This window comes from Cyanistes caeruleus, chromosome 2, assembly GCF_971803275.1.
Source record: "Cyanistes caeruleus chromosome 2, bCyaCae1.hap1.1, whole genome shotgun sequence".
Classification (NCBI taxonomy): Eukaryota; Metazoa; Chordata; class Aves; order Passeriformes; family Paridae; genus Cyanistes; species Cyanistes caeruleus.
The window spans coordinates 23,610,482-23,621,395 of NC_141702.1; the positions used below are offsets into that span (position 1 = coordinate 23,610,482).

General features: G+C 40.7%; 1 protein-coding gene across 3 annotated transcripts; it reads right to left on the bottom strand.

Annotated features, from left to right (window-relative positions):
* Nucleotides 1-1,132: 1,132 nt before the first annotated feature.
* On the bottom strand, nt 1,133-10,914 carry LOC111925887 (glutathione S-transferase 3). 3 transcript variants are annotated; one of them, XM_086876063.1, is made up of 8 exons: nt 9,329-9,406; nt 8,943-9,048; nt 8,366-8,472; nt 6,452-6,503; nt 4,817-4,949; nt 3,548-3,689; nt 2,449-2,580; nt 1,133-1,900 (listed from the first exon to the last, which is right to left on the bottom strand). In XM_086876063.1, exons 3-8 carry the CDS (start codon nt 8,450-8,452, stop codon nt 1,757-1,759), a joined length of 690 nt encoding a protein of 229 aa, XP_086732189.1. In that variant the 5' UTR covers nt 8,453-8,472; nt 8,943-9,048; nt 9,329-9,406; the 3' UTR covers nt 1,133-1,756. The 3 variants fall into 3 exon arrangements, with proteins under 3 accessions (XP_086732189.1, XP_023778268.2, XP_086732188.1); XM_023922500.2 differs by lacking the exons at nt 8,943-9,048; nt 9,329-9,406 and adding an exon at nt 10,797-10,914; XM_086876062.1 differs by lacking the exons at nt 8,943-9,048; nt 9,329-9,406 and adding an exon at nt 10,722-10,884.

The following is a 10,914-nucleotide window of genomic DNA, read 5'->3' on the forward strand; positions in this document are numbered from 1 at the left end:
CTTGAGGTGTACAAAGTGGATTATTTCTGGACAAAATTAAACTGAAAAATGTGCTGCAAGAGTGTCCCAAATGCTGTTTGAGTATCATTCAGTCCACACAACCACTCTTGAGCTATGCTGAAGTTAATTCTGTCCCAAACACATGCAGCATTGATGACAAGGCTTCAGTGCCAATTGTTCTGCTCACATTCATTGCTGTTGTACCAGTCTATTTACTAACAGGAATAACCATCAGCTGTTAGGCTTATCACCAACAAGTATTGGCAGAGTCACCTCCTACATCTGCTGCATCTTTCTCTGTGGAACTCTTGAATAGCATTACACCACAACTTTCCTCATTTTGTGTAGAAAAGTTCACTTAGCAAAGGAATTATCATCAACAACTACAGTGTTTTCCAAACTTTTCTGTTAAACTAATCTGAGATTAAACCAAGGACTGAACTATAATTGCAATTGATATTACATTAACTGCTAAATTACTGTAGGTCAATGCAAACTTTGTATATCTGGCAATGAGGGGAAGTGTTTGTAGCACTGAAAACTTCAATCATTCTGAAGCTGGGGAGTCTGACAAGCTCTCAAGTGGGCAGCTTGTTCATCAAATATCAGATGAGTGTACTTACTACATCCCAAGCAGTGTCAAGCAGCATTTTGTTTCTCAGCCCACAGCTAACACAGGAGTAAACCAGGGCCATTAGAGATTGAGCACAAGTCTTTTCTTGTAAACTGTGTCATTAATGTAGAACTATAAATAACAAGTATGAAACACCAAGGTAACATCCTGCAAAGCAGCTTTTCAAAACCTAAGTGCCATTTGTTGAAGTGATTAAAACCATCTTAAATTTCTTTGTCTAGCTATCTGTGGAAACCATAGAGTTAAAAAAAAAAGAGGAAAAGAAACAACATTTTGAGTTTAGTTGGTACTAGATAGGAGCTATATCAGGTCTGTGTGATGGTTTACTACCTCTCCTTCTCATCTCCATTCTCTTGTATAGAAACACAAACAAAATATGCCTTTCCATGAGGCATGTGGGCAACAATCCTCCTCATACCAAATATAAAGAATTTATCCTCCAAGAAAAGAAAAATGTTTGCAAGCCCCAGCTTTCGTTCATGAGACAACAGAACGATGTGACTACATAAAAAGTTTATTTGATTAGTACAGGTCCTCTAGATACAGCAGTTAAACAAAAACATCATTTGGCAGTCAGTTTATTTCCTAATTCAGTAATAAAAGTGCAGCTTAGTTATAAAGGCACAGTGTTGACATTTAGACAAATCACTGATGGCCAGCAGAACTGGCAAGAGAAAGACCTCACTCCTACTTTCTTTAAAAATTGCTTGTTTCATTTGCCAACAGTGATATTAAAGAAGAAGAAAAGCCTACATTGGAAGCAATTCTCATCTAAAAATCTGATCTGGATCTAGAAAAAAGTCCTCGGAAACAGGACAACATATTGAAGCTATCAGTCAGTAACTCACATTTCTCTTTTCTGGTGTTTCACAAAGTCTCTAGTGAGACTGTGCTTGCTGCCATTTCACTTGCTTAAAATTACCAGAAAAAAATCTTGAGATGAATGAAGGAGAAAATAGGCTAGTATTAAAGTGTTATAAAAGATACCTGCCTACTGTATTTTGTGTGAGGGCACAACCTCCTGCCTACTTGAACACCTCTCGATCACCACTTTGCCTTCCTTTGTAGTGTAGTTGGACGTGTGCAATCTGGCAGTTCTCCTACAGCCTGCAGCCAGGCACACTAATTTGCTTTTACATCATAATACATGCAGAGAACTCTTCTGACAGTCTCTACGTATTTATCATCAGGAACAGGTTTCCTCTGGCTTCCTGGCTCAAGAAATTTCTTGATTGTGGGGATGCTGCTTATTCTTGCTTTAAATGCCTAAAAGGCAAACAGTAAGTACATGGTATTTAAAGAACAGAAAGTAAAACAAGACAAAAAACTATTTTACTGATTCATGTAACATCCTTTAAGAAGCTGTATGCGGAGGCAAGACAGGAAATACGGTTTTAACTGTGGATGAATTTTACTCCCACACTTCAATCCTTTTATTTTCCACAGTAACAAATGAGCCCTCTGTCTTGTATTGATATGGGATGAAGTGTTAACAGTTATCTGTGGTTTCTAATATGTACATTACTCAGATCAGTTCTTATGATCCAGAAAATACCTTCCACTTAACAGTATCACAGAACTGGTGAGTCAAAAAAAAAAGGGAGGATGCTTTTCTTCAGATGTGTACAGGGGTTACTCCAGAAAACAACAGTTTCTCTAGGTGAAACATCTTACAAGGCTCTTCCTAAAGCAGGAAAAGCAAGACTACAATGAAAAAGTAACAAATATTTTGTGGAATTATTTACACATAACAGATTTTGAAATATCATTTATCACATTTAGAGCCATATCAGCATCTTGTTACTGCACAGTACCTGTAACTGAGGAAAGCCTGAGAGCACATCTGACTTCTTCTCTTCTACCATTAAAATGGCTTCAAGAAGATGAACATCTGCCCAGGTAAAATTGCTGCCAACAAGGAAGTCCTGCCCATGGTCCTTCAAAACCTAGAAATGTCATGGATGAAAACACTCAGGTGTGGATAGCCAGCTGAGGCTCACGTTTTCAAAATGCACAGGGCACACCTTCTTTGACAATATTACTGTCTCCTTTTCACCCTTCTCTCCCATGCAGCTAACAGGGGGAACAGGCGATGTGCCAGCAGTCACTGATCATTTTACAGCAGAAATCTAGAATCCCAGGGTTTACTGATCCTTTCTTCCAATAGCTCTAGGTAACCCTGTGTACTAGACGATAGGGTTAGATACTTTCTTGGTGTTCACACCTTTCAAGTCTAGTTTTTCTGGATTTTTTCTATATATTCTTACAGCTTCAATGGAAAAATAGAGTATAAAAGAGAGGTGATTGGCCTAAAGCACTGGGGATAAGATGCAACAAGTGGAATATTGGGCAGAATGCACTCTGGCAACCACCTACAGGAGACCTGGCAAAGTGAAAAACTGTCTTTAGTCTTTAAAACAGAGAGGAGCTATTCCTGCTAGATCATCCTGTCCATGCATATTAATTTCCATTGAGAGTACCTCTTGGGTTCTAGATGTCAAATTATCAGTTAGAAAAACACCAAGATTCCAGTATGGCTAGAAGTCAGCAGTGATAACTGTGTATTGCTGTGTTTAGAAAAACCCAGTGGACTTGTATTTGAAATGGTTAACAAAGACAATTAGCAATGCTTTTGCAATGCAAATTACTGTGGTGGGTTGACCCTGTCTGGGCACCTGGTGCCCATCACAGCTGGTCTGTCACTCCCTCACCTGGACATGGGGAAGAAAATACATGAAAGACTCTCAGGTTGACCCACCCCAACTTGTCTGATACTGTTCTGACCCCCACTCCAGACAACAGACAGTATGATGTCCTGGTTTAAAGTACTGCACTGACACTTGCTTCTGGTTGTGGTGATATACCCATTGCTATCCTTCCAGAATCAGGGAAGAAAATGGTCCTCCTCCATACCTTTTCATACACTGGGAAATACCTGCTTGTCGCCTTTTGAACTATAAAAGCACGTTGTTTCTCTTTATCCTCCACTGATAAGAAAGGGAACATCAAGATGAAGCCCATAAGGTCATCAGTTCCTCCAACATACATATCAATCCTTAAAACCAAAGCAAACAAAAACCTTAAATAGAAGGCACCCTCACAAGCAGAATCAACTTATATTTGTTTTAGGATAGTAAACACTGAATTTTCCATCCCCCTGTTGTGGTGCCTTCCCCCCCACTCCCTGCTTCCAAGCTGCAGTGTGATCTGAGAAATGCTTTTTTTAAGCAATCTCAAACACATTCCTTCATGGAAATTATTTCTGCAATTAAAAAAATATGTCACAGTGCGAATCTTGTATTTGTAGTGATTTTGGCTCTTCACTTGCTTCTCTGTGCAAGTTTAAACAGGGTTGCACAGAGGTTAAGAGTGTAACTTCGGTGTAACAGATCACAATCACCAAAGAAACACACAGCACCACAAGGAGTCATTCCCAACTGACTTAATTATCTGGATGTATCCCACCTTCAGAATTTCATCCAAAGTCCAAGTAGTGACAAATAGATAAATAATGGGGTTGGAAGTCCGAAGCATACCAGGTTCTTCATCCAGCTAAATTATCAGTATATCAGTTCTTCAGGTTGTCCCTTTTCCAGACTATGAGAGCAGGTTTTGTACTGTAGATGGACATTCAAAATGCTACATACTGAGACAGCCCAATCATACTTTTTCTTCTTCACAGACACAACATCAAGGATTTAATTTCACATGAAACCAATAGTTTTTCAACAGCTTTTAGCTGTTCTTTCCCCAGCTCCAAAAGATCTAAACCATGCACTTTTTTACAGCGCAGTGGAACATCATGAAACCACAGATAATGTCAATGACAGCTCTTATTTTGCAGCCAAAAGTTAGAAACTAACCATTTCTTTGCAGTTTTCTGGTTACAAAAGGAGTTCAGCATCTGTATGCCAGTCACCTCTCAAATACCTCTGTCAGGCTGTATTAATTTTTCACTAAGGCACAATAAACCCATGACTCAAATGTTTTTATGTGAAAAGTAACTAAATTAGAACAAATCAGTTCACTTGCATCTAACTGTGGCCTCTCAGGCTCACTGCAAATTGTGTATCACTGAGACTCACAGGTGATTTTGCACAGGTGTATGTGCAACTGTGCAATTAATTCTAGATGCACCAGAGCTACTATACTAAATTCAAGAATACTAATACTGTTACATACAAGGCTCTCTCCTTCAGGTCCTTCCCATAGAGGTTGTACTTTGCTGCAATGTAGTTCAGGATGGCTCTGGTCTGCACCATCTTCATCCCATCAATCTCCACCATGGGCACCTGCTGAAACAGCAGGGATCCACCTGAAAGGAAAGACACACACATTATTTGACTGATCTAATAACTCCACATCAGATTTCTTGTTGTCTTCAGAGGATTACTGCTTTTATAGTGATCTTGCTGTGGGTAGTCATTGTATTAAACTGTAGTTCTTCCATGCAAAGAAAAAATTACAGTGGTGCAGACAAATTAAACTGAAAAACGCAATTACTGTAGGTTACCATCCTTCCTTTAAAAAAATTAACTGAAGTTGCAGTCAGGACTGTGTATAGCAGCTTTTAAAATGAAATTGAAATGCAATGGAGACAATCACACTGAACATCTCAATTGAGTAAAAAGTGTCTCATTCTAAACAATGTAAAAAAAATTCTGTTCCATTATTCAGACAATATTTGAAGCAGATGTTAGATTTACAGATCTCTCTCTTACAACCAATCTTTAAGATGTATCAGATTGACTTGATCTTCTCGATCTTCACTGACCCGGCTAGCTCAGTGATGAGGTTTCTCTTCACTCGAGTTTCGAGCCAGCATATGTTTGTGGGGTTCACTGATTTTCTTCAAGAATCCAAGTCTATAGAGCAAGTAAAGAAATCAGGGCGGGGGACTCTCTCTCTGGTTTGCATTCCACAGTTTATTTCTGTGAAGGGGAATCCAAAGGACGAGAGAACAAGGATTTGGGATCTTAGGGGTCTCTTTTAACAGGGTTTCTTGGAGGGAGGGAAAAAAACAATTATTTTTCTCAGTTAGTACATCTTACAAACTTTCTACAAATCAAGGTTACACACACCAAGATAAGAAATAACAGACACCAACTTCTTCAAATGCCCACAAAGGTGTAGGAGTATTCTCCACAGAGGGGCACAGGGGGAGAGAGGGGGGGAGGCTGGTTTCCTGGCAACACAGGGGGGAAACAAAGGGAAGGTAAGAATGCCCTCTCAGCTTCCATAGCTCAGAGGCATTCTGGGACAGGAAAAACAGAGTTACAAACTTCCATGTTGGAAAGAAGGGTCTCCTGGGCTAAAGAAACTTCAAGCAGCTGGAAATGCCAGCAGGGTCCTCTCTTTACTCTATCCGGCCTCTCGCCGTGGGGCTGAGGAGAGAAACTTCAGTAACCGTGGTAACTTGACACCAGGTAAACAGTTAGGAGAAAGAGAAGCTGGGGGGGGGGGGGAAGTCACAACTAAAAGATGGGAAAAGATTCATTTCAAGCTATCAACTACAACATCAGATCATAAAATGAAATTTTGTGATACATATTTTCTGGTTACCGAAGCCCATAGTTAAGTCTGTGGGATGTGTAGACAAATGGAGAACAATAGAATCCAGAGGTCTGGCAAACCCTCCAGGTTGGAAAGATACTCAGTTTGTGATTTCATCTGTCCACATGTGGAAAAAAACAGCCTCTGCAGCTGCTCACAGCTTTACTCTTCTATGTGGGAAGGAAGACATATACAGTCTTCAAAGACTTCACCCATCTTCTCTAAGTCTGGTTACACTTTCCTTGAGATTTCATATGGACTCACCTTGCAGGAGCTTCTCATATTGGTCTCGTGTTTCCAAAAACTCTTCCTCAAACTGACAAAAGAGAGTGAGGAAGAAGAGGAAATAAGAATCTTTTCACATTTTTAGAACAGATAAACCTTTAAAGCACCATAAAAGGAAAAGACTATACATCATGGTTCTCTCCATTTCAGATGTGGCTTTAAGGGAGAACACAAGGACAGAAGTACTGGCAATATCTCCTGGATTGTCACACTTGATAAATGCTCCTACGGGCAACCCTAGCAAAAGAATAGGCAACAAGAACTGGAGTGAGGATGATTTGTTTGGTATTAAACAGGTAGTGTAATGTGAAACAATCAACAGTACAGTCTAGGCTGTCCTTAAGATGCTTTCTGGAATGTGGAAAAAATCTGCTGTGCGATATTTTGATCTGGGAGCTAGACAGGAACAAATTCTTTGGAAGTTAAAACAAAGCTTTTACAAAATAATGTACAAGTAGCAAGCCCTGCAAGAAGTTTAGTACAGATGCATGTTTCAGACACCTGAAGATTAATTATTCACAAGATGAGAAACAAAAAGAGAACTGCCAGTGATCAGATCAATGTAGTTGCATTCAAATGGCTGAGGCTGGCTAATCCAATCAGGGTTACTTATGGAGGAACTGAGTTCAAGATTAAGACACCAGTTAGACATCTACATGTATGTGTTTGCATGTGCCATACATGTCTGTGATCAGTGCAGAACATGGAGATTAGAAAATGGTTGATGTTACCAATCCCTAAATGCCTTGCTCAGTCAGCCTCTCTCATAACATCTATGCCACTCATTTTAGTAATTAAGATTTGCTATACTAGGGAAACCCCAGAAGATCAGGCATATTAACATATTGCCAATGTTCAACCATAGCAAGTATGATCACAGTCTAAAATTCAGAACCCAGGTTTCTGCTGCTGAGAAGCTGAGAAAAGAATATTTCAGGTAAAAAATGTAGCAACTGGTACTCATCAACAACTTTTTTTTAAACTTACAAAAAACCCACAAAAAAACAAAACTCAAGAAGTGAGAGGGACTTAAAACATAGGAACAAATGATGGAGAGAAGTTGGATGATGATCATGAAATGACGGAGGAACAGAAAAAGTTCTGTCTTATGCAAGGCCTGCAAAAAAAGACTGGTGGTCTTTTTGAAAAACTTCTATTCCTTGGCTCAGTACACAAGTAACTGTATGTACTGTACCAACTTATTGTGTAAGAGGACACTCAGAGAAAATACTAGTCTTTTGTGTCCTCAAACTGTATTACCAGTTTACCACCAAGATGGACAGCAAATGAATAAGTAAATTATATACTATCATAAAAAAATTAAAGTACTATCTTCCTTCTCTGTTTTATCAAAGTATTTTCTTCCTGTGCAGATTTCTAATTTCCCTACACATGTGGGTCAGTTTGCTCACTTCACCCTGCTAAGCTTCATCTAAATGATGCAAGACACAACATAATTTGTGTTACAGCTTATTATGTAAGATAGAGCCAGTGGAGTGAAAAATAAAACAAAAATCTCTGTGTAAGTGTTCAATGGAAAACAGGAACACTAGAGAAAGTAAATTGCTGTTTCACTGGGCACAGATAACACTTGTTATGCAAGGAACACATCTATCAGCTCAGCAACTCTGGGTCAGTAATCAAGTGCTTAATTAAGGATTACATTCTTGTGTTAAGCAAGAACCTGGTTTACAGTGTCACTGCTCAGAAAACATGTAACTTGAAGCCATGCTTTTGTGTGCCTGAAGTAAAAGTATTTAATTACACTGAATAGCCAATGTTCACTTACTATTGCATCTTGGGATGCCTTTTCTTTTTTGACTAATAACATGTGATCTGCCTCAAAGACAAGCTTACCAATGTGCAATAGAAGTTAAAAACTCCAAAACAAACCTCGACCCCAGCTGCAGCCAACAACCAACGAATCGATTCCATCTTGCCTCTTCCATCAAAGTAATAAAGTTTTGGTTTTGCGGACATGACTTCAAACTTCCTGTTACCTAAAGAGTTAGAAGAGATAGTAAGTTAATAATGATACAAAAATCTGATGGCAGCTGGAATAATGGTTCACAAGTCACTCACACAACAAAAATTGAAGTTAATTTTTGACAAAATATTTTAGCAAAGTTTCAGTCTAAACTGATTTGTTTTTATTGCTGCACGGTCAAGTCAAAGTCTTTCGTAGACTTTTCATCCCTCTGAAATTCAGGAAAAGCATCAAGTTGCTAAGTAGGAGATAACAGAAAAAAATAAAAAGTCACCACGAAGAAAATCCTTAAAACTTTTAGAAAATGTAAGTTTCAGCACAGAAGTTACACAGACACCACTAAAAGCCAAGCCTTGAGCAAAAAGAGACAGTAAACCAAGTTTCCAAAGCTGGCAAACCTTGTATCAAGGAATGCCAGAAGTCTCTAAACATTAATTCTACATGTTTAGGTGAAGCATGGGAATGTACTTTCAAGCCTCTCACTTTTTTCTTCCTAGCTGTGGTGATCTAGCCATCAGTAGAAACTTCAAAAGTATCGAAATATGTGATCCAGGATCAGTGGAAACTTCAGAAGAATGGCCTGTTTCTTCTGTAATAATCCAGATTAAAACAAAGTTTCAGAGTGTTGCATTACTTATCCTTCTACAGCCCGCATTTCTTTCTATTAATAAACCCTGTTGCTATGTAAAACTTTGTAGACTTTTCAGATGAGCAAATGCTGCTTTGCAAGCAGCATTTTAGTTCTTTAATGACTTCATAAATGAGGCTATTAATTGTTATTTTTTGAATAGAGTAGTGTTTAGGCCTCAGCAGGAACTGGATTCTACTGTAAAGCCATAAACCAAGAAAGCAATCAAATTTACTCATACTGGCATTTCACATGCAGAACTCCCTAACAGCAAGTCCTTGCTGCAACTGAGAGCTGTTTTCCCTCTGTAATGTGATTTATTGTCACTTCAATCCACAGTTCAAGTAATTCTGGAAAAGAGGCTCTTGGCATGCAAACAATAACTTCCAGTTTCCAATATTTCAAAAGCTCCTTCATAAGCAGAGGGAAGAAAGACCTTGACCACGCACAAAGTGGACTGCTTGTTAGCCAAGAGGAATGAAAAGAGAACACAAAACATGAGACTGCATCAGGCCATGGGAATTCAAAGGCTATTCTGCCCCTGCCTGCTCAGGGGCCTCTGATTGCTCTTAGGTAAGTCACAGGGAAGTAAAACACTGCCAAATAGTGTCTTTACCACTGATGAATACAGCAGTGAATTAGAAACACACAAAAAGACTGAAGAAAAGTATCACTGTGAGCTACACAAAAGAACAGAATGAAACAGGAGCTACTTGTAATATAGCTACATTCACAAAGAAAGAATTAAAAAACCAAAGGTGATTTTTAACTTGTAGTTTAAAAAACTAAAGAAACAGAAGAGTCACAGTACCACTTCTGGAGACAGGTCACAGGACATAAACAAGCCACTGATGCCCAACACATCTCAATGCAGCAGAGGCAAAAGGAAGGTAAAAAGGCATGGTAGGTGCTTGTTTTGTGAATACCAGGGGATCAAAAAGTTTGAAATGAGCTGTAGCGTTCTAGGTTCCTAGGACTGAGCCTGCCATGCCATACTGATAGAGAAAGTCCAACTTGAGAACTAAAATCTGATGGAAAGAGCACCCTGGTCAGGGATAGAGAATTTCTCCCTTCTCCGCCCTTCATCACAGAGGTAAAGTGGCAATTTCCAGCCAGAAGCTGCAATTGCTGGTGGGTTGCTGTGCATTCCCCTCACACCTGACACCTCAAGAGGAAAAGGGACTTTGGGAAAAATTTGCTCCCTTGCTGTGATTTATAAAGGCCAGCTGGGTTAACAGAGGGAATGAGGCAACATGAATATCGGTGTAAGAAGCGATCACTCCCACACTAGAATGAACTAGAAGAATATCAGTGAAGAGGGCCAGGGGTCGAGCTGTGCTTGGCACGTCCTGCAGATCCGGGATTCCAGGGCCCGATTTTCCCTGCCAGCATTCAGCAGCAGCCCAAAAGCGGCTCCACTCTGCACCCGCAACACCAACCCGGGGGAACGTCCCGTGCTCAGCGTGTGACAGGCAGCGGCCCCCGGGCCACCAGCCCGCAGCCCTCCCGGGGAAAAGCTCTAGGGAGACGCGAGATGACGGGCGGTCCGCAGTGACACGGGGAGCCCGTGACCGGGAGCGCCGATCCACGGCTCAGGCCTGAGCCCGTCACAGACCCCCGGCTCCCCGCCTCACCTGAGCCAAACCAGCCACGCGCACTGTCTGGGGGGGAGCAGGAAGAGAGAAATGCCAGGGGCCCACATTACTCACACGCACGGAAGGTTAAAGCGGCGATGCCGAGCGAGCACAGGACGCTCCAAGGCAGGCGCTCCCGCTGGCCCCGCCTGCAGCCGCGATCGGCGCCGGGCCCGCCCCGCCCAGGCCACGG

Bases quoted from the DNA above. Each gene is read 5' to 3' on its own strand.
- LOC111925887 (XM_023922500.2), bottom strand. From the start codon at position 8,452: ATGTCCGCAAAACCAAAACTTTATTACTTTGATGGAAGAGGCAAGATG. The intron at 2,581-3,547 runs GTATGGAGGAGG...TGACATTTCTAG, and splicing joins ATTTCCCAGTGTATGAAAAG to GTTTTGAAGGACCATGGGCA. The intron at 1,901-2,448 runs GTACTGTGCAGT...TTTGCCTTTTAG, and splicing joins CAGGCTTTCCTCAGTTACAG to GCATTTAAAGCAAGAATAAG.